At 46.4% G+C, this 23,598-nt stretch overlaps 1 protein-coding gene across 6 annotated transcripts in view; it reads right to left on the bottom strand.

Moving 5' to 3' along the window:
• Positions 1 to 1,516: 1,516 nt before the first annotated feature.
• The window catches only part of TCP11 (t-complex 11), a 30,061-nt gene continuing 7,979 nt past the window's right edge, over positions 1,517 to 23,598 (bottom strand). Inside the window, exons 4-11 of one of the 6 annotated variants that reach the window (XM_051855755.2) lie at positions 22,421 to 22,519; positions 13,926 to 14,046; positions 5,443 to 5,663; positions 4,326 to 4,462; positions 3,867 to 4,084; positions 3,597 to 3,778; positions 2,669 to 2,832; positions 1,517 to 1,948 (exon numbers count right to left, since the gene is read on the bottom strand). In XM_051855755.2, the coding sequence (XP_051711715.2) occupies positions 1,716 to 1,948; positions 2,669 to 2,832; positions 3,597 to 3,778; positions 3,867 to 4,084; positions 4,326 to 4,462; positions 5,443 to 5,663; positions 13,926 to 14,046; positions 22,421 to 22,519 (1,375 nt within the window). In that variant the 3' untranslated portion in view covers positions 1,517 to 1,715. Of the gene's footprint in view, positions 1,949 to 2,668; positions 2,833 to 3,596; positions 3,779 to 3,866; positions 4,085 to 4,325; positions 4,463 to 5,442; positions 5,664 to 9,184; positions 9,325 to 13,925; positions 14,047 to 18,779; positions 18,801 to 22,209; positions 22,365 to 22,420; positions 22,520 to 23,598 lie in introns of those variants that run through there. The other 5 variants (XM_051855758.2, XM_008262808.4, XM_051855759.2 and 2 more) reach the window with 5 other exon arrangements.

Below are 23,598 nucleotides of genomic sequence, written 5' to 3'. Positions count from 1 at the left end.
TCTCCCCATTTCTCCATCCCTCTACTTTGCCTTCAAATAAATAAATAAATCTTAAAAAACAAGAAAAAGTTGAGCCCTTTCCTTACACCAAGTCCAAATATTAATTAAAAATAGTAGTTTCTTAATAAATTAAACATAGATTTGCCATTTGACTCAGCAATTCTATAGTATATGGATATATACTCAAAAGCACTGAAAACAAGTGTTCAAATAAAAACTCATCCTGGCATTACTTATAAAAGCTAAAAGGTGAAAACAAACCAGATAGCTAACAACTTATAAACACAATTTAGTATATCCACACAGAATATTAGCCATAAAAATGAAGTACCAACACACACTATAACATAAATGAATCTTGAAAACTAAGTGAAAGTAAGTCACAAACCTACATATTGTGATTCCGTTTATATGAAATACCCAGCGTTGGAAAATCCATTGAGAGGCAAGGGATGAAAATGAGGAGTTCCTGGTTACTGGTATGGGAGCTAGTCATGATAGCTGTACATCGCTTGAATGTACTAACTGGCACTGATGATAAGTTTCATGTTATGTGTATTTGACCATAACTTAGAATATGTAACTATGTATTAAATCCCCTCAAAGCAGCTGGCAGGATTGGCTAGAACCATCTTTTCTTGTTTAGGGCATGTGGAAACATAAGAAAACCAAGTCAAGATTCCTACTAAATTAATGATTCCAGATTTTAATCATGAAGTGCAAGTTTGGCCGTGTCTGCACCCACCAAGCAGGCAGGAACCCCTTCAGACCACTTTTATGCTAACCTAGCTCTGTCACTCATCTGGGACCTTCCCTCTAAGAAAAGAAAGTCAATTAGCACGAGAGCCTGAGCCTAATGGAACCCCCCTTCTGCTGTTCTCCCCAGAACATTCAAGTCCTTCCAGCTCCTGCGATGGCCAAGACACCTTGTGCTGAGAACACGGTGAATTTCCATTTCTCTTGTGTATTACAGAAAAGGACCAAATCTGAACTGGACATTTCTTCATTTCAGTCGTGTTAGACACGGGCTGGCGCGCTGCTTCAGCCTGGAAACAGGGGCTGGTCTCTGCAAGCCCAGGACACACCCAGGTCCTTCCCAGAGCGTCTCTCATTCGTGTTGCCAAGTCAGACTGACAACTGCACCTGCCCAGGCACCTCAGAACGCCCCTGTCCCCTCTGCCACGCAGGACAAGGTGCCCCAACCCCAGAGCAGAGGCCGGGAAGGAACCCCACTTACCGCGCCAGAGAGCAGGACCAGAAGCTGATGCAAGGCATGTCCCCTCCTGAGCTAACTGGACACGAAAGGCTTCCTAGAGAAGCCTTTATATTCACGGCTGGGATAATTCCACAGAGTTCTAGAGACAATAATGCTACCACCTGGTGTCTCGGCCACGCATCCTTGCATGTTAAGGGCGCATGCAGCCAGAGAAAGGAAAGCCGGGCTTGCTGGCTCTCAGCTAGTTGGGGGCTGAGGACATAGGGCCCAGCCTCAGCCGCAGCACAGGAAGAATGGAGGTTTTCTTGCAGTTCACACGTTTATTGGTGAATGGGTTTGGGCCAGCTGGTATCTACATGCTTGATCCCTACAGCCCTGCTGTACTGGCTGCGGGGGCGGGGAGAGGCTCTCTGCTCTGCGCGTCACTGGCGATGTTGTCCCAGGAAGACGGTGGGTCCCTCTTCTGGGTCCAAGGTGCAAGGTCTCTGGACTGGTGCTATCAGGGAGACTCCACTTTTGTTTCCAGTGCCTGGGCTGGGGATATGAGGGATTGCAGGATCTCAGTGTAGTAGGGGCCAAACACCTGCTGATTGTGATGTGTCAGGCTGACAAACTTTTGGCCTAATTCCGCCAGCTCTGTCTCAATGAGAGTGAGGCCTCCTGGAAGGTCTAACAGAGACCGCTGCACACCGAGAACCAAGCAGCATTTGAGAAACAAATGGATCCGCTGATCTGTATGAAAGACAGTGAGAAAGGAAAGGACAGATTTGGGAAGAAACACCGCACTCGCACTCTGTTCATTCACATTCTAAGTTAACTGAGACATTTGCCAACCACCTGGACCACCTACAGATAAGGAAATGTGTTTTGTTGGGGAAGGGATCGTTTCCTAGCTCTCAAGGCCAAGGCAAAGATAAAAAAACTAATGGGTTAGTAAACTTCTGGCAATTCTCAAGGCTGCTTACGTAGCCATCAGTTAGATCCTGGTGAGTATCCAACATAACAAGATCTTGGAATGATCTTTCAGATGGTTGAGGTTAGGAACAAACTGGCCAAGTTCATGGCCTCCATTCCAATATAGGATAAGGCAGTCCCTACTATTGGAACATATTTTTCAGCCTAATTCAGTATCACTTTCTTGTTAGAGGGCTGTGGGTGCGGGTTGCCGAATATTTTGAACTGCATTCAGAGAATGACTAACAGGCCAGGATGACTTAACCAGGTGGGCTGAACAGTCTCCCACACCTAGAAGTCATGGGTTCCTGGGTACAGATCTTCCTTTAGTCTACAGAACAAAAGGAAAATGTTTTCAACCCAGCATCTTGAAAAAACTAAAGGCTAAACAGTGACTTGCCCAACGACCATGCCTTTACTGTCAGTTCAGCAACTGACTTCCAAGGTTGGCATCTCTCTCTCCCTCCAGTGTGCTCCCCACCCTACAGGCATGCTCACCAATGACACTGCGGACACAGTTCTCCTTCTTGGCAATGTTCTGGAGCTGTCCTATCAGAGATGCTGTGTTGTCATTGCTCAGGGCAGCAAGGCCCATATTCTTGAGGCTTTGATGGATTTCCTGAGACACCTGCTCACTCACAGTCAGCATAGCCTCCTCAGGCCTAGACCACGAAAGAGAAGAAGCTGGCACCTATCTGGCAGCCATGTCACAGATCCAGAGTCAAGGAAGCTCCACACCAGAAGCGAGGCCCATCCGAGGAAGAGCCACAGCCATCCTCCCCATGCCCAGCCCCCGGCCCCCAATAGCACTGTACCCAGTGGGCAGGTACAGTGTCTACTGTTACCCTCAAGACACCAGCTATTCTGTCTGTATATATGGTACAATGGTTCTACTTAGAAAACAAGATAAACTGTAATATCAAACTCTAGAAAAGGGTTTAGTTATGCCGTTGGATCCACTCAGTATTCTTTAGTCCCACTGACTTTTATATACACATATCTACAACTATTTTAGACATCTGCCATGGTCTTTTGTCCTACCTCATCAATTACAATTACAAACCTGGCCTTCTGATTGCTTTTTTCTTAGGTGTGATGACTTGTACTCAGTAGTAGCTCAGCCAGTGTTGCTGACTGAGCCACTCTTGGACACATACGAACATTAGCCTGCAGTCATCCACTCAACTGGATAATGACTGTTGGAGCAAACCATCCTCCACACTACCTTGCTAGAAGAAAGTTTTATCTTTCTCTGTCACAAGCCGTAACACCTCTTACAGAAAGCATCCAACATTCTTTGTGGCTGGGTGCAAAGGGCCTTTGTGTGGTTTGTGGTGGAGAGGAAGCAATCATTCACTGTATGCCTGTATCCTAAATACACAGATCATCACCTTCTACTCTAAGAATTAACATCTAAGCTGCTTACCTGGAGTTAAATTCCTCCATCAGGGATTTGGTTATGCGTTTCAGTTTATCCACAAACTGGGGGGAGCCAAACAAAACGCTGCCAGAGAAACTACTGGCTACCAGCAAGACGGAGGCCAGGATGGTTAACTGGTGCAACTGGGACTCCAGCTCCTGCAGCCGAGTTCTGTCCGTCAGCAGGGTCTGGGAACCAGGGAAGACCAGGCTGTCAGGACAGAAGGGTCCTGACAGAAGCTCAATACACACCAAAGCAACATGCATGCTCTCCTACCTCGGGGAACTCCTCATTTTCAGGGTCCCAGAGGAGGAGGTTCAGGAAGCCCTGGGACAGCACCATCGCAGGGCTGACGGGCTCTGGGCTGTTGATTGCTTCACGTGAAGAGGTGCCAGCCACACCGGAGGCGTCAGGGGTGTCAGGGCAAGAGGGAGGGGGTGTGGTGAGGTCTGCTGCCGCTTGGGTCAGCCATTTGGTGGTGTGATCCAGGAGGCCTAGGACAGGGAAGGCAGCGTGTGAGTGTCTTCAGTCTTCTATCTCTGTGGCTTCGAGACACAGGTTCTTCCCCAGATACCCTCCTGTTCAATAAGGAAATGCTTTGGGGGGTCTTCTCTCTTCCCTCCCCTTACCCAAGGAAGAAACTATTCCTAAAATGAGGCAGACTACTCCGTAACATCCTAAAAGTCAGACTCAAGGTCCTATCTTCCCACTCCTGCCCTCATGTTACATACATACCAGGCTGTTTGTTGAGGAGTTCCTGGAATTTAGCCCGCTCATACTGAATGGAATGCTCCTGTAGGCGGGGCTGAAGGCTCTGGATAGTGTAGTTCACCATGTCCATTTTCATCAGGCCCAGAACCTGGAAGATCCCTCTGGACAGGGGAGATGGAATGCTTACCTACTCCGGGAAATATTGTGCCTACTTGTAGGGTACAGTCACTAAACCACTGCTTTCTAGAATTGGTGGCTCAAAACTAACTTCATCCTGCTCCTACATTTACACATGACAAGGACCAGAATCAGTTAGTGGCAGAACTGGGGTCAGAAAAAGTCTCTGTTTCACTGCGGTCATTCTGTTGTCTCTTAAAAGGGGTAATCAGTGGAAGGAAATATACCATGTTAACAGTTCTCTTTGGGGAATGGGATCATAGATGTTGCTCCTTCTGACTCACTGGGACAACTGCATTTTTTTTTAACTTTCTGGGTCTTGATTCCTATAGCTGTGAAATGGGAATGACCTCCCAAAACCTGTCCCCTCATGGGTTGTGAACTAGGACAAGAGAAAATCTGGTGCCAGCATTGTGGCATAGCAAGTGGGGCCACCGCCTGTGATGCCAGTGCCCCAAATAGGCACCAGTTCATGTCCCAGCTACTCTACTTCCAACCCAGCTCCCTGATAATGGCCTGGGAAAAGCAGTGGAGGATGGTCCAGGTATCTGGTTCTCTGCAACCCATAAAGGAGACCCAGATGGGACTCCTGGCTTCAGCCTGAGCCAGCAGATGGAAAATCTCTCTAACTCCTTCAAATAAATCAAATAAATAAATAAATCTAAAAAGTTTAAGAGAGAGAACCTGGGAAAGAGATGTTTTCATTCCTTGGAAGAAATAATAATGTATTCCAGTGTCTTACGCAGCATGATATAAAGGAGGGCCCAATTAATACAAGAATAACCAAAAGTCTCTTCGAAACCATTTTTGTAAAAGAAAAGCCAATAGGCCAGAGAGGAGAAAAGGGGTGTTAGTCAGGTCTTCAGTCAAGACAATGGCTATAATCCAGTGTCTGACCCAGCTTTTCCTGGCCCAGGGGCTGAGACAGGTTTGGGGTGGGGTGGGCAGTAATCAACTTTCACACCTCAGTAACCGAACAGGATCTGCAATGTTCTCTAGTTTCTGCACTTCTTCATCTCGAACTGGTGCACACAGCAAAGTCATCATGTTGAGAATGTACTTGGAAAGATAAGGGACATCCAGGCCCCCATGTTCTGCTTCCTGCTTGAGGAAGTCCATATCCAGAGCTTCTTCGATCTCACTTCTCAGGCGGTTCTGGCGTGGTAAGAGTAGAGACAGCAAGATCTGCCCAGGAAACAGTCAGAGAAGAAGTTGTATTCTGTTTAGTGCTCCAAACTTTCTCTAATGGGCAACCCCTTTACCTACAGACATCCTGTCAGGCAACAGAAGATATGAGTCACTGGGGACAGGCCACAAACCCTTCTCCCAGGGGTGAAACCCAGGACCCAGCCTGCACCAGGACTCACCAAAGCTGCCCACCTTGCAGTTCAACTTGTGATTAAAGTATCCTGATAAAATGGGATTTCAGCCAAATCAGAAAAGCCTAGTTAATAGCTACATGTGCAGAGAGCCCAAAGGTTTGTAACTCCCAGCTGTCAATCACAAATGCCAATCACGAGTGTCATGGCTACATCATCAGTCATCACTCATGATACTTTAGGGATAAAAGCCTCAAACCAGGAAGGAAGGATGCCACACGCTCTCCTGACTGGCCTGTTTCTCTTGTGGAATGTGCTTTAATAAACTCTGGTTTACTGTCACTACTGTAATTCATTATTCTATCACTGCAAAGGTATGGCTGCTGCCAGGGACACTCCAAGCCTGTATCTTTTTTTTTTTTTTTTTTTTTTTTTTTTTTTTGACAGGCAGAGTGAGAGAGAGAGACAGAGAGAAAGGTCTTCCTTTGCCGTTGGTTCACCCTCCAATGGCCACCGCGGCCGGCGCACCGCGCTGATCCGAAGGCAGGAGCCAGGTACTTCTCCTGGTCTCCCATGGGGTGCAGGGCCCAAGCACTTGGGCCATCCTCCACTGTACTCCCGGGCCACAGCAGAGAGCTGGCCTGGAAGAGGGGCAACCGGGACAGAATCCGGCGCCCCGACCGGGACTAGAACCCGGTGTGCCAGCGCCACAAGGTGGAGGATTAGCCTAGTGAGCCGCGGCACCAGCCCAAGCCTGTATCTTTTAAGGATCAAGAAGTTGGATCCCCAACACAAGAAACAATCAATGTTTGAGGTGTTAGATATGCAATTACCCTGATCAGATCATTACACAATGTAAACATGCATAGCAATGTCAACTGTACCCCATAAATATGTACAATTACCATGTGTCAATTTAAAATAAAATGTATTTAAAAGAGAAGTTAGGGCCGGCGCCGTGGCTCAATAGGCTAATCCTCCACCTTGCGGCGCCGGCACACCGGGTTCTAGTCCCGGTCGGGGCGCCGGATTCTGTCCCGGTTGCCCCTCTTCCAGGCCAGCTCTCTGCTGTGGCCAGGGAGTGCAGTGGAGGATGGCCCAGGTGCTTGGGCCCTGCACCCCATGGGAGACCAGGAAAAGCACCTGGCTCCTGGCTCCTGCCATCGGATCAGCGCGGTGCGCCGGCTGCAGCGGCGGCCATTGGAGGGTGAACCAACGGCAAAGGAAGACCTTTCTCTCTCTGTCTCTCTCTCTCACTGTCCACTCTGCCTGTCAAAAAAAAAAAAAAAAAAAAAAAAAAGAGAAGTTAGACCCCTAATTTTCCTACAGAATTTTATTTATCTTTGCTTAGAGGCCAATGGTTATTCAAAGTTGAAGAAAATAAATTACAGTAATAATGTATCATTCTCTAGGCAGAATGAGATAAAAGAGGTTAATAATATTCAAGGAGTATAATAAAAAGAAATGCAGGGTCCAACAAATACAAAATATACATCATCACATGGTGATGAGATACTGTTAATTTTATAAAGCATTTTGAGATTATTTTACTTCAAAGGGCAAGGATGAAATAGACAAAGGAATTATTATGAGTCGCTTCAAATAGCCTATTAGCCCAAAAATATAATTTTCTGGTGGACAGGGACTCTTATTTGCCACTTTGCCTCTGTAACACACCAACCCCAGCAATGCTAGGGAGTGGGGTTCATGAATATTTGTGTAAGTGAATGGAATGGTGTGTAGTCACGGCAGGACCCCACTGTTCAGCGTTGCGTTAAACAACTCAGCTGCTCTGCACTGTCCATGCTAACTGTAAGCTACGCCAGTTACCAGTCTGGAGCCTCTCAGTACAAACCTGCCCTTACTGCCTCCTCGGAAAGTAGAACCAGGGGCCGGCGCTTTGGCACAGCCGGTAAGGCCGCCACCTGCAGCGCCAGCATCCTACATGGGTGCCAGTTTGAGTCCTGGCTGCTCCACTACCAATCCAGCTCTCTGCTATGGTCTGGGAAAGCAGTAGAAGATGGCCCAAGTGCTTGGGCCCCTGCACCTGGTGGGAGACCTGGAAGAAGCTCCTGGCCCCAGGTGCTGTAGCCATCTGGGGAGTGAATCAGAGGATGGAAGATCTCTGTGTATCTCCCTCTAACTGTGCCTTTCAAATAAACAAATCTTAAAGAGAGAGAGGAAAAAAAAAAAAGAAAAAGAAAGAAATGAAACCAGGCCTTTGGCATATTTTTCCTTTGCTGATTGGCACACTGTTCAGTTTTGTCCGTGGAGGTTGCTAAAGAAACATGGAAGTAAGGAGAGACCTTCCCGGCTTTCGTGTGCTCCTCTCTCCGAGCTCTTGCATCGTGGAAGCTTCTCTTTGCTCATCACACTGTCTTGTTTCTGTCTCTTGACTGGACTCGGACCGATAAAAAATTGGCGCTATGAACGATGTCTGAACTCAGCTGGTCATACTGGATCCAGTGAGCAGGAAGTGGAAGCTTTTGAGATACTCCAGATATGCGAACCAAAGGATGGCAGGTAATCCTCCTGAAAAGTCAGCAGTCTGTCGCCTCGGAGAGGTTTCTGGAGCTAAAGTGCTCTGGAACTTGTCTAGCTGTCCCCTCCACGATGACAACAGACTGCTGTTCCCCAAACCACTCCCCACGGGTTGGCCTTTTAAACGTCTGAGACAACATACACCACACTGGAGTCTGTTACTTCAACACTTATTTAGAATCACTCATCAGGTTACCAGTTTCAAATAGGTACTAGAGCAAGAGTACTTGCTGCAGCAAGTGCAGACCGCGGCCCGGCCACTCTGCCATTCAGGCCATGACCCAACAGAGGCAGGCTGTACCATGGCGAGCAAGGACGCTGCACAGCTCAGAGAATCACAACACAGACTTCAAGGGTTTGGGAGAAAATGTGTGCTCTCTCTGCAGATGAATTGAGAAAGTTCTTTGAGAAATAGCGTCTGGCTTACTACTGGCCCTTCGCAGGAGCTAACACATTACCATTGGACATCAAGTGGCCCAGAGTTCCCATCAGGAAGCTGTGACTCAATCTATCATTAAATGAACCAAGCAACCAAGCACACTGGTATAAGGACAGATACACAGACCAACAGAACAAAACAGAGCCCTGAAATTAAACCTGGATATATGGTCAAATGATCTTCAACAACAGTGCCCAGAACATTCAGTGGAGAACAGTCTTTTCAACAGATGGTAATGGGGAAACTGGGTATCACGCAAAATAATGAAGCTGGAACCTTTATGTTATACCATATTTTAAAAATTAATTCAAAATAGAGCAAAGAGATAAACGTAAGAGATAAAGCTATGATGATCTTAAAAGAACACACAGGAGGGGCCAGTGTTGTGGCACAGCAGGTAAACTCACCGCCTGCAGCGCTGGCATCCCATATGGGCACAGGTTTGTGTCCTGGCTGCTCTACTTCTACCCAGCTCCATGCTAAGACCTCAGGAAAAGAAGCAGAAGATGGTCCAAGTGCTTGGGCCCCTGCCACCCACGGAGGAGAGCCAGAGGAAGCTCCTGGCCCAGCTCTGGCTGTTGTGGCCATCTGGGGAGTAAATTAGCACAGATTGATCTCTCTTTCAAAAGAAATAGAACTTTTTAAAAAACATAGGTATAAATGTCTGCAATCTTGGTTTTGGCAATATATGACACCAAAAGCATAAGAAACCAAAATTAAGCTAAATAAATTGGACTTCATCAAAATTAAAACTAGGGGCCGGTGCTGCGGCATAGTGGGTAAAGCCGCCACCTGCAGTGCTGGAATCCCTTATGGGCGCCAGTTCAAGTCCCAGCTGCTCCACTTCCAATCCAGCTCTCTTCTATGGCCTGGGAAAGCAGTGGAAGATGGCTCAAGTCCTTGGGCCCCTGCACCCGTGTGGGAGACCCGGAAGAAGCTCCTGGCTCCTGGCTTCAGATCAGCACAGCTCTGGCCATTGCAGCCAATTTGGGAGTAAACTAGTGGATGGAAGACCTCTCTTTCTCTGCCTTTCCTTCTCTCTCTGTGTAACTCTGACTTTCAAATAAATAAAAAATAAATATTTAAAAAAGATTAAAACTTTTGTACATCAAACAACATAACTGAGAAAGTTGACTACCTACAGACTGGGAGAAAATACTTGTAAATCATATATCTGACAAGAGCATAGCATACAAAATATATAAAGAACTCTTGTAAGTCAACAACAAGAAGACAAACTACCCAACTTTATAATGGGAAAAAGACTTGAGTAAACATTTCTTCAAAGAATATATACAAATGGTCAATAAGCATATAAATAAATGGCTCAACATCATTAGCCATTAAGGAAATGCAAGTTGAAACCACAATGAAATATCACTTCACACTTATTCTAAGAATGGCTGGCTATTAACCAAAAAAAGTGGAAAATAACAAGTATTAGCAAGGAAGTGGAAAAACTGGAACCCTGGTACACTGCTGGTAGGAATAGAAAATGGTACAATTAGAACAGTTTGGCAGCTCCTCAAGAAGACACAGATTGACCACATGATCCACTCTAGGTACGTGCTTGAACTGGAAACAGGGACTGAAACAGTAAGTGTATGCCAATGTTTATAGCAGCATTATTCACAACCAAAAGGTAGAAACAACACAGGTGTCCAGAAAATGAATGGATAAACAAAACATGACCTTATCCCCATAATGGAAAATTATTCAGCCATAAAGAGAAACCAAATTATGATACTTGCTACAACATGGATGAACTCTGAAAACAGGCTGAGTGACATAAACCCAATACAAAAGGGCAAATACTGTATTATTCCACTTACATGAGTTACATAGAGAAGTCAAATTCATAGAGACCAGCAGTAGAGGTTATCAGCCACCAGGAGGACAGGGGAAAGAGGAATTATTGCTTAATAGGCAGAGTTTCTGTTTGGGAAGATGATAACTTAGAAATGGATAGTGGTGACAGGCACAATACTGTGAATACTTAATGCTACTGAATTGTATACTTGAAAATAATAAATTTTATGTTACATATATTTTACCAGAATAAAAAAAAAATCCTCAAAAAAACAAACAAACAAACATAGAACTCAGCCTCCAGTAAGGCCCATTCTGCAGGACCGGCCACTACCTGGTGGCAGGCGATTTCCCTGGACCCCTTATGGACTTTACAGCGGGTAGAGATTCACCCTCATTGAAAAGCAGATTCTGGACATGAATTTGTCTCCCCTGTCTGCAGTGGTTCTGTCCACACCACCCTCTGTACAGTCACACAATGCCTAATCCATTGTCCTGGTCCTGGCGTGCCCCCAGCACCACAGCTGATGAAGGCACTCACTTCACAGCAAAGTACAGCAACGGATCCCACCCACGGGAGTACCAGGTCTAAGCAACACCCCCGAGTATCAGCTGGCCTATCTGGGAAGTGGAATGGCCGCTGAAGACTCAATGACCTCAATGAGCAATAATATCTGCAAGGAAGGGGCTCTGTCTTAAGGATGTATCAAAGACCATCCTAGGTGCTATGCCCCAAGGGTCCAGCAGTCAAGGACTGGAGGCAGAACTGGTTGCTCTAATGCACTGAATGACCCATTTGAAGATCTTCTGTTCCCCATCCTATCAATTGTCAGTGCTGCTGATTTTGGGGAAAACATTGACACTGGTTCCAACGAATTAGAATATGAAACTGCCACTTATTTTGAGCTCCATTAAAAAAAAAGATTTTATTTATTTGAGAGGCAGAGTCATAGAGAGAGGGAGAGAGAGAAACGTCTTCAACTGCTGGTTCACTCCCCAAATGGCTGCAACGGTCAGAGCTGTGCTGATCCGAAGCCAGGAGCTTCCTCTGGGTCTCCCACTTGGGGGCCATCTTCCACTGCTTTCCCAGGCCATAAGTAGAAAAGGAGCAGCCAGAACACAAACCAGCGCCCATATGGGATGCCAGCACTGCAGACAGAGGCTTAGCCTACTACACCACAGTGCCAGCTCCTGAGCTCCTTTTTAAGATTTATTTTCTTTTTGAAAGGCAGAGTACACAGAGAGAGGGGAAGACAGATAAATCTTCCACTTGAAAGATGTACTTGGGCCATCTTCTGCTGCTTTCCCAGGTGTATCAGCAGGGAGCTGGATTGGAAGCGAAGCAGCCAGGGATCAAACCAGCAATTATATGGGATGCTAGCAGTGCAGGTGGCAGCCTAACCTGCTGCACTGCAACACCAGCCCTATTTTGGACTCCTTAAACCACTGAAACAGCAAGGTGAAAAAGAAGCTACTGGGATAAGTATTCGGCACAGCAGTTAAGACGCCAGCTGGGATATCACACTCCATATCAGAGTGCCTGGGTTTGAGTCCTGGCTCTGCTTCCAATCCAGTTTCCTGCTGACATATATCCTGGGAAGCAGCAGGTGACAACTTGAGTACTTGGATCCCTGCCAACAGTGTAGGAGACCCAGACTGAGTTCTGGGTACGTCAGCCCAGCTCAGCAAAAACCCTGGATGTTGAAGACAAATAGAGAGTGAACCAGCAGATGGAAGACATCTCCGTCTGTCTCTGTCTCTCTGCCTTTCAAACAGAATGAATATAAATTTTAAAAATGGGGGGTGGGGTGGGGTGGTATTGTGGCATAGTGGATAAAGCCACTACCTGCATCCCAGATGGGCAACAACAATTCATGTCTCATCTACTCCACTTCTGATTCAGCTCCTTGATAATGACCTTGGAAAATGACCCAAGTGCTTGGGCCCCTGCCACCCATGTGGAAGACCCAGATAAAACCTCTGGCTTCAGCCTGGCTCTGGCCTGGCCACTGCAGCCACTTGGGGAGTGAACCAGCAGGTGGAAGATCTTTAGATCTTTCTAATTCTTTCAAATGAATAAATAAATCTTTTTAAAAATTTTTAAATGAGTTACTCTAGTGACTGGAGTAACTGATCCTAAGTACTAAGGAGAAATTAGATTGTTGCTACACAATGGGAACAAGGACTGTGCCTGGAGCCCAGGAGATTCTCTGGGGTGCTTCTGAGTACTACAAAACCCAATAGTAGGGGCTGGTTCTGTGATGTAGTGGATTTAAACCCCTGGCCTGAAGCGCTGGCATCCCACATGGGCACCGGTTCTAATCCTGACTGCTCCTCTTCCAATCCAGCTCTCTGCTAAGCCCTGGAAAAGCAGAAGATGGCGCAAGTCATTGGGTTCCTATACCCATGTGGGAGACTCGAAAGAAGCTCCTGGCTTCTGACTTTGGATTGGTTCAACTCCAGCCATTGCTGCCATTTGGGGAGTGAACCAGCAGATGGAAAACCTCTCTCTCTCTCTTTCTCTCTCTCTCTCTCTCTCTCTCTCTCTCTCTCTCTCTGTCCCTACCTCTCTCTATAGCTCTTTCAAATAAATAAATCTTTTTAAAAATCCAATTATAAAAATTAATAAAAATGAATGAATATTTGGGTCACTCAACCATAGCCAGCTGAGGTTTTGGCTGAGGACAACAGAAAGGCACACTTAACAGTCTGCTAAAATGAGTCTTAGATATGAAATCCAATCATGGGAGTAATATTCCATCACCTTTTCCATACTACATGCTTAGAAGCCTGTGGCAGATCACATTCATCCTCAAGAGACAATAATACAAGGGTATGAATCACTGTGGGACAAGACACGTCTGCCACACACTAGAAGACTCTGTAAAAGACAGCTGCTTTGCTTTCTGGTTCTGGCAGGCTCATCTGCCAGGTTTACTCCTCTCCCACAGCATGAGCGAGTTCTCCAGTGCTCAGCTTCTGCAGTGCAGTGGTCGGCGGCACACACCGGCCAGCAATTCCCCTCGGCATAGCCACGCCCGCTCAGGTGAAGCCCTTGGGTGCTCTGCACTGTCCCAGGACTATGACACACGATCCTTACATTCCAGGATCCATTAGCAATGTCTTATTTCCTACTAGCGAAGCCCTCATTTCTCCAACTCCACATGATACTACTTTTTATACTAAATCTTCCCTGTTCAAATTACTGTGTGGTTTCTCTACTGCTTAGACTCTGGCTGACTCGTCAATCACACACTGATCTTTATTAACCGTGGGCACTCCAGTGAGCTGAGGACGTCTAGGAACTCCAGGCCTACAAATGCAAGAAAGGTTACTCACCTCTTTAATTTCTTTCAGAAGTTCAAGAGCACAACTGAAATCAGGGGGAGAGGCTGACAGCTGTTCTTTAAGATGGTCCCAAAAGGCATTGTGCATTGTCTCCTTGACCTTGCCTTCCACACTGAAAGAGGGTTAAATGAGCAAATTACTCTCTCTCCTCCAAAACTGATATAGGGTCATAATCTCCCAAACCCCAAATAGCATTTTAATGTGGTTAAAAATTATACTGAGAGAGAAAGACCAGAAACTATGTTTGGATGGCAGAAGACTTTAACAAGCCGGGGTTAGATTTGCATTCCAAGGGCTTCAGAAGGGACCCTCATGATTCCAAAGCAACCCTTTCTGTGTAGTAGAAAAAAACCAACATAGAGAAAGATCAGGCTGAGTTTTAACACAGATTGTGCCTCTAGCTTAGGTGCATGACTTAGTTTCCACTTATGTGTGTGAATATATGGTTTTGAATTCAACCTTTCATTTTCTTATGCTCCTAAAATATAGGAAAAGAGTTTCCTTCTTTTATGACTCCAAAATAGCCACAGATACTTCCAAATTAGCTGGTCTAAAATTGAATTCACTGCCAACTCCATCCAACCTATTTCTCTTGTATTCCCACTCAGTGGCACCACCATCTAATCCAGTCATGGGAGACAGAAAGATCAGTGTTGGTTTGTTTTTATTTTAAAGATTTATTTTTTATTTATTTGAAAGGCAGAGTACCAGAGAAAGAGGGAGAGACAGAGTAAGATCTCCCATTTTCTGGTTCACACCCCATATGGCCAAAACAGCCAGGACTGGGCCAGGTGGAAGCCAGAAACCCAGAACTCCAGTATCCCATGTGGTGGCAGGGGCCCAAATACTTGGATCAGCTCTTGCTGCTTTCCTAGGCACATTCGCAGGGAGCCAGCTCAAAAGCAGAGCCCCTAGGACTTGAACCAGCATTTCAATACAGGATGCTGGCACTGCAAACTTAAATTTAACCCACTGCGCACTACAATGTGGGCACTAGCTTTGTTTTGCTCTCCTTGAAAAGTACAAGGGCAAAGGCAATTCAATTCAGAAAGCAGAGTGTGGAGGCAGGCATTTGGCATAGCTATGGAGATGCCCCTTGGGGTACCCTCACCCATACTGGAGTCCTGGCTCATCTCCCAGTCCCAGCTTCCTGTGAACCTGCACCCCAGCAGGCAGCAGGTGATGGCTCTAGGAGTTGGGTCCTGGATTGAGTTTTGGCCTCCTGGCCCAGACCTAACTGTTGCAAGCATTTGGAGAGTGAACCAATAGATGGAAGGTCTTCCTATTTCTCTGTCTCTCCCTCTCTGTCACTCTGCCTCTCTAAATAAATAAATAGAGTTTACTTTTAGAGTATTTTCAACAAATGGTGTTGAACAACTGGATATCCACATGCAAAAATTGAATCAAAACAGAGCTGACATCCTTCACAAAATTTAACTCAGAACAGATCATAAGGACAGGCACTTGATCTAGCAGTTAAGATAACAGTTTAGATGCCTGCATCCCATGTGAGAGCCCCTGAGTTCCATACCCAAATTCAGCTCCTGACTTCAGCTTCTGGCTAATGCACACTGTGGGAGGCAATGGTGATGGCTCAAGTGACTAGATGGCTGCCACCCACATGGAAGACCTGAATAGAGTTCCTGGCTCCCAGCCTCAGCCCCAGTTGGGGGCCACTGTGGACACTGGGAAGTGAAATAGCAGAGGGTAGCTCTATCTCTGTCAAATAAATAATTTTTTTAAAAATTACATAGATCTACAAGTAAAACACAAAACTATGAAACTCCCAGAAGATAACACAGGAGAAAAATCTAGATGTTGTTAGGTAGTAACTTTATAAATACCAAAGGTACACTCTATGAAAGAAAAAACTGGTAAACTGAACTTCCTTAAACTTAAAAACTTTTGCTTTGTAAAAAGATATTGCAGGGCCAGCACTGTTGCATAGATTAAGCCTCTGCCTACAATGCTAGCATCCCATATGGATGCCAGTTCAAGTCCTGGCTGTTCCACTTCTTTTTTTTTTTTTGACGACAGGCAGAGTAGACAGTGAGAGAGAGAGACAGAGAGAAAGGTCTTCCTTTGCCGGTGGTTCACCCTCCAATGGCTGCCACGGCCGGCGCGCTGCGGCTGGCGCACCACGCTGATCCGATGGCAGGAGCCAGGTACTTATCCTGGTCTCCCATGGGGTGCAGGGCCCAAGCACCTGGGCCATCCTCCACTGCACTCCCTGGCCACAGCAGAGGGCTGGCCTGGAAGAGGGGCAACCGGGACAGAATCCGGCGCCCCGACCGGGACTAGAACCTGGTGTGCCGGCGCCGCTAGGCGGAGGATTAGCCTAGTGAGCCGCGGCGCCGGCCCTGGCTGTTCCACTTCTGATCCAGCTTCCTACTAATGTACCTGGGAAAGCAGTAGAAGATGGCCCAAGTCTTTGGGCCCCTGCCACCCATGTGGGAGACCTGGAAGAAGCTCCTGGCTTCAGTCTGCCCAGCTCTGGTTGTTGTGGCCATTTGGGGAGTGAACCAGCAGATGGACAATCTCTCTCTCTTTCCCCCCTTCTCCTTCTCTCTGTGCCTCTGCCTTTCAAATAAATACATAAATCTTTTTAATGGGGGTGCAGTGCTATGACATAGAGGGTTTCCTCTCTCTGTATTTCTGCCTTTCAAGTAAATAAATAAATTTTTTAAAAAAGATAAGACATTGCTGAGAAAATGGTAAGACAAGCTACAGACTACGAAACAGTCTGAAAAACACATATCCAATAAAGAATAGGTGGGATCTTCAAAGATCGAGGGAAATGTGTATTATGAAAACATCAAGCATGAATTTCTTTTCTTTTCTAAAGATTTATTTATTTATTTAAGAGACAGAGTGACACCCAGAGGGAGAGAGACCTTCCATCTACTGGTTCACTCCCCAAATGGCCACAAAAAGCCAAGTCTGGGCCAGGCTGAAGCCAGGAGCTCCATCTTGGTCTCCTACATGATTGGCAACAGCCCAAGTACTTGGGCTATCACCATTGTCTCCCCAGGCACATTAGCAGGAAGCCAATTCGGAAGCAAGGATCAGCCAGGATATTAATCAGCACTCAAAGTGGGGATTCCAGGGGCTGGTGCTGTGGTACAGCAGGTTAAAACCTTGGCCTACAGTGCCGGTACCCCACATGGGCACCGGTTCAAGTCCAAGCTGTTCCACTGCTGATCCAGCTCCCTACTGGTAGGCCTGGGAAAGCAATGGAGGATGGCCCAGTCCTTGGGCCCCTGCATCCATGTGGGAGACCTGGAGGAAGCTTGTGGCTCCTGATCAGCTCAGCTCCAGTGGCTGTGGCCATCTGGGGAGTGAACCAGCGGACAGAAAACCTCTCTGTCTCTCCCTCTCTCTGTAACTCTTTCAAATAAAATAAATATTTTTAAAAAGTGAGATTCCAGCTTCACAAGCAGCAGCTTAGTTTACTGCCCCACAAGGCCAGCCCATGTGTATGGATTTAAAAGTTGTTTTCACTAAAATTAATTTAGTTTTCAATTCCATTTTTCCACGAACATTTTGAAGTATCCTTACATGTATCTAAAATATATGAAATAAAACCTCAAAACTCAGCAGTAACATGAACTCAATTAAAAAATGGGCTAAAGAGCTTAACAGACACCTCACAAAAGAAGACATATAGATGGTGAATAAGCACATGGAAATACGTTCAATATCATGTCTTTATATGCCATTATACACCTATTAGGATGGCCAAAATCAGGATACTGACACAAAATGTTAGCAAGGATTTGGAGCAATAGGAACGCTCATTCAACTGCTGGTGAGAATGCAAAATGATATGGTCTCTTTGAAAGTCAGCTGGCAGCTTCTTAGAAATCTAACATACTCTCTTCACATTATCCAGCAACCTTGCTCCTTGGTATTTACCCAAAGGAGCTGAAGACTTATGTCCACCAGATACCTGTACATTAAGGTTTACAGCAGCTTTACTCATAATTGCCAAAAATTGGAAGCAGCCAAATGTCTTTCAATTGATGAATGCATAAACTAATCAGCAGATCCAAACCAAAAAATATTTATCCAGTGATAAAAAGAAATGAGGATTCAGTCAAAAAAAGAAAAAAGAAATGAACTGTGAAACTACAAAAAACTGTACATGCATACTGCTGTGAGAAAGAAGTCAATCAGAAAAGACCACACGCCATGTGACGCCAACAACAGGAAGAGGCAAACCACTGGAGACAGCAGGAGGGTGAGTGTTCACCAAGGGCCTGAGGGGAATTAAAGGGAGGAATGAAGAGGGCAGTGAAATCACTCCACAGGACACAGTAGTTGACACATGTGTTATACACGCGTGAATAATAACATATTAACACTGGGTCATGAGGCAGGTGTTGGCCTGGCAGCTGAGATGCCCACAATCTGTACTGGAGCGGCTGAGTTTGATACCTGCCTCCAGCTCCTGACCCCAGCTTCCTGCTAACACAGACCTGAGAAGCAGTGGAGATGGCTCAAGAAGTTGGGTGCCTGTCACCTATATGGGAGGCTTGGATTGAGTTGCTTGCTTCTAGTTTCAGCCCAGTCCAATCCTTGGGGTGTGGGCATCTGGGGAGTGAACCAGTGGGTAACAGTTTTCTCCACCTCTCAATAATAATAACAGAGGCCGGCGCTGTGGCTCACCAGGCTAATCCTCCGCCTTGCGGCGCCGGCACACCAGGTTCTAGTCCCGGTCGGGGCGCCAGATTCTGTCCCGGTTGCCCCTCTTCCAGGCCAGCTCTCTGCTGTGGCCCGGGAGTGCAGTGGAGGATGGCCCAGGTGCTTGGGCCCTGCACCCGCATGGGAGACCAGAAGAAGTACCTGGCTCCTGCCATCGGATCAGCGCGATGCGCCAGCTGCAGCGGCCATTGGAGAGTGAACCAACAGCAAAGGAAGACCTTTCTCTCTGTCTCTCTCTCTCACTGTCCACTCTGCCTGTCATAAATAAAAATAAAAAAAGAATAATAATAACAGAAAAAAAGTCTTATTTTAAAAATATACTGGATCATTTTAATAAATGTACCACATTCATACAAGAACAACAGTGGAAATGGGGTAGACGTTGAGGCACAGCAGGTTATGCTGGGACACCACATCCTATTTTGGAGTCCCAGCAACTCTGCTTCCAATCCAACTTCTTGCTAATGCAACCTGGAAGGCAGCAAATGATGGCCCCTGCTTGGGGCCCTGCTACCCAGGTGGGAGACCTGGATGGAGGTCCAGCTCCTGGCTTAGACATGGCACAAGGCTGGCTGTTGAGGGCACTTGGGGAATGAACCAGCAGTTGGAAGATAACTCTCTCTCTCTCTCTCTCTCTCTCTCTTTCTCTCTCTGTGTGTGTTGCTCCTCCTTTCAAGTACACAAAAATAAACAAACAGGAGCTGGCATTGTGGTACAGTGGGTTAAGCCGCCAACAGCGACACTGGCATCCCACATGAGTGCCAGCTCAAGTCCCAGCTGCTCTGCTTCTGATCCAGCTCCCTGCTAATGTGCCTGGGAAAGCAGCAAAACAGGGCTTGAGTATCTGGGCGCTTACCACACATGTGGGAGACCCGGATGGAGTTCCCGGCTCCTGGCTTCAGCCTGGCCCAGCCCCAGCCACTGGGGCCATTTCAGTAGTGAACCAACTGTTGGAAGATTGCTATTGCTCTAACTCTGCCTTTCAAATAAATAAATAATTCTTTAAAAAGTAAAATAAATTAAAATATAAAGATATAATAGGGGAAAGTATATGAGGCAGTAGGTGAGTATCCAGGAACTCTGTACTCCTATAATTTTTCCATAAATCTAAAGCTACTGAAAAGAAATAAAATCTAATAATATTTTTAAAGATTTATTTACTTACTTGAAAGGCAGAGATGGAAAGAGAGACAGAGAGAGAGATCTTCCATCCACTGGTTTACTCCCCAAATGGTCACTATAGCTGGGGCTGTGCCAGGAGCTTCTTCCAGGTCTCCCACACGGGTGCAGGAGCTCAAGCACTTGGGCCATCCTCTACTGCCTTCCCAGGCCATTAGCAAGGAGCTGGATTGGAAGTGGAGCAGCCGGACTCAAACTGGCAGTGCCTATATGGGATCCTGGCACTGCAGGCGGAGCCTTAACCTGCTACGCTGCAGTGCCAGCTCCAGCCTAATAATTTTAAAAAGTGAAATTACAGGACTTAGTTTCCTGTGTTTATTTAAATGATGTTTTTGACCTACTTGGTTAGACTAAGAAGAAGAAAAAGAACATTTGAAAATTATGAGGCTATATCTAGTCACTGTCAAATAGCTATTGGTTCTCCTGAACTAAACATCCCTCTGAAAAAATTACATTAATAATGCACGCTCCTTTTAAAAGAAATATGTGCATAGATGTGTGCCACACAAATAAAACAGAAAGCCGAAGTTCTGTCTGGACACACTTGTCAGGAAACTGGCTCAGTGTTATGTATGGCGTGATCTACACCCTGATTGACATCCCAGCTCTAGCCCCGCTGCCATTGCTGGAAGCCAGCTGGCCACATGGTCCAACCTCCAGTGTCAAGCTCCACCCCCATCCTAATGGGATTCGCTGCTCCTGCTTCCCTGCCTGCCCTCGGGCAAAGTTTTTTTATTTTTATTATTTATTTATTTATGGCAGGCAGAGAGGACAGTGAGAGAGACAGAGAGAAAGGTCTTCCTTTTCTGCTGGTTCACCCCCCAAATGGCTGCTATGGCCGGCGTGCTGTGCCAATCTGAAGCCAGGAGCCAGGTGCTTCTCCTGGTCTCCCATGCGGGTGCAGGGCCCAAGCACTTGGGCCATCCTCCACTGCACTCCCGGGAGTAACTAGAATCCGGTGTGCCAGCGCCACAGGCGGAGGATTAGCCTATTGAGCCGCCTCGGTGCCGGCCTCGGGCAAAGTTTTAAAAGGGCCTGTCAGTCCTCTACAATCGCCTACCGCCCCTCCCATGAAGAGAGTATTACGTTCTAGTCATTGTCCTGTTTTGCATAATTCCTGTGTGCTTCCACATTAACACGTGCCTATGCCCTTTCTCCTGTTGATTGGCCTATTGTCAGTGGATTTCAGCAGACTCAACTATCGCACCTTCAGGGGAAAGTTCTGACCTTCCTACAGTTGCGGCAGAGTTAGCAGGGAAAAAAATCACTCTGCTCATTTTGGAGTCCGCATCTGGAATCCCGAGACAAGTGACAAGAAAGTCAGCACACAAAGGTAAGAATTTCTCCCACAGCCAGCTCTCCCAGACCTCTGTTTGAAGTGCCTGTTGAGTGGGTGTGGCCCTTCTCCCTTTTCAAATTTGCAAAAGAAAATGCATGTGTAACTAGTTCTTCTTTTGGGAATAAACAAATTGGCTAAAGAAAACTTTCTAGAGACCTTTCATCTTAAACAACTGTCTTATTGGTACCTACGGAAATGCCAAGGGAGACACAGGTGTTTGGCGCTGATTAGAACACCTATGTCCCTGGGGCCAGCGCTGTGGCATAGCAGGTAAAGCCGCTGCTTGTAGTGCCAGCATCCCATAAGCGCTCTGGTTCGAGACCCGGCTGCTCCACTTCCAATCCAGCTCTCTGCTATGGCCTGGGAAAGCAGTACAAGATGGCCCAAGTCCTTAGGCCCCTGCAACCTTGTGGGAGACCCAGAAGAAGCTCCTGGCTTCAGATCAGTGCAGCTCCGGCCGTTGCAGCCAATTAGGGAGTGAACCAGCGGATGGAAGACTCTACCTCTACCTCTTACCTCTTACCTCTACCTCTACCTCTCCTTCTCTCTGTGTGTAACTCTGACTTTCAAATAAATAAATCTTAAAAAAAAAAAAAAAAAAAGAACACTTATGTCCCACAACAGAATGCCTGAGTCTGTTATTAGCTTTTGGCTCCTGATTCTAGTTTCCTGCTAATGTGGATCCGAGGAAAGCAGAAGCGATGGCTGAAGTAAGTGGGACCCCGCCACCACGTGGGAGACCTTGATTGAGTTGCTGGCTCCCAGCTTTGAGCCCCACACACATCCTGCCCCAGCCTGTGGTGAACAGGAGGTGTTTGAGGGTGTTTGGGGAGTAAGCACATGGGAGCCCTAATGTGTCTAAATCTGTCTCGTGAATAAATAAAGAATTCAAAAAGAGAAGTAAAAGATACACAGAAAGCAGATTTAGAATAAAGTTAAAATCCTTTAAACTAGATCTTGTTGGTCTCTGATTGAAACCCGCCCTCATATGCGTCCAACTTCAGTTGCTCAGTAAATTCCCTTCCTCAGGAGAGTAAAACGCGTCTAAGTTACCTGCTGTGATCTGTCTGGCCCTTGGCTTTGGGGGCACACACTTGCTAGCGATTTTCCCTCCCGGGAACAGCTTTGTTTCTCCATTTCTGGAAGGCACACTAGTTACTGGGCCTACGTGTGAAGGTAGCCAACCAGAAGGCTGGGAACCCCAAGAACACGGCCAGAGAGAAGCGTGCGCTGCATCCCGCTCGCAGCTGAGCGTTAGGCGTACCGAATGTTGCGTTGTCTAAACTCTTCTTTCTTTTTGCCTGACTTTGAGAATGATCTGAGTCTTGAAAGAGCTGTATCTTTTGCTTCCTCTTTTGAAGACCTTGGTTAAAACCATAAAAGATTTTATTAGTTTTGGTCTTGAGTAAAAATTAATTTGAATTATTTTTGTGCCTTGAGTCATTTGTAGGTAGACTTTTGGTTCTGAATTTAGTTTATATTCAGAGCATGGTAAGATTTTTTTTTTTTTTTTTTGCCTTCTGTCCTAAGCTAAAATGGAACTATATAATCAGAAAGAGATCAGTTAATTGAGAGATTTCAAACAGCTCTAAATTTGGAAAAGAGAATTTTTTTTACTTCTATCTATATCAATCTATATTATTTGATATGAAAGGGAATATTAAGGGCTGGCACTGTGAGGCAGTGAGTCAAGTTACCACCTTCAGTGCTGACATCCCATATGGACACTGGTTTGAGTCCCAGCTGCTCCACTTCCAATCCAGGTCCCTGATAATGCACCTGGGAAAGCAGTGGAAGATGGCCCAAGTACTTGGGCCCCTGCACCCATGTGGGAGATACGGATGAAGCTCCTGGCTCCTGGCTTTGGTTTGGCCCAGTCCTGGCTGTTGCAGCCATTTGGGGAGTGAACCAGCAGATGGAAGATGAAGATCTTTCTCTCTCTCTCTCTCTGCCTCTCCCTTTTTTAATTCTGCCTTTCAAATAAACAAATTTGAAAAAGGAAAAAGAGCAAATTAAAGATAATATAGTTTGGGCCGGCGCCGTGGCTCACTAGGCTAATCCTCCGCCTGTGGCGCCGGCACACCGGGTTCTAGTCCCGGTCGGGGCGCCGGATTCTGTCCCGGTTGCCCCTCTTCCAGGCCAGCTCTCTGCTGTGGCCAGGGAGTGCAGTGGAGGATGGCCCAAGTACTTGGGCCCTGCACCCCATGGGAGACCAGGAGAAGCACCTGGCTCCTGGCTTCAGATCAGCGCGGTGCGCCGGCCGCAGCGGCCATTGGAAGGTGAACCAATGGCAAAGGAAGACCTTTCTCTCTGTCTCTCTCTGTCCACTCTGTCAAAAAAAAAAAAAAAAAAAAGATAATACAGTTTGATAGACACACCTGTCCCCTTTTCATTCAGACTGTGATCCAATATTTTAAAGATCTAACACCAGGAACCCTTTCC

Source organism: Oryctolagus cuniculus, chromosome 5 (genome assembly GCF_964237555.1).
Source record: "Oryctolagus cuniculus chromosome 5, mOryCun1.1, whole genome shotgun sequence".
Classification (NCBI taxonomy): domain Eukaryota; kingdom Metazoa; phylum Chordata; class Mammalia; order Lagomorpha; family Leporidae; genus Oryctolagus; species Oryctolagus cuniculus.
The sequence above is the reverse complement of the archived record's forward strand: the minus strand, read 5'-3'. Positions and strand labels throughout refer to the sequence as shown.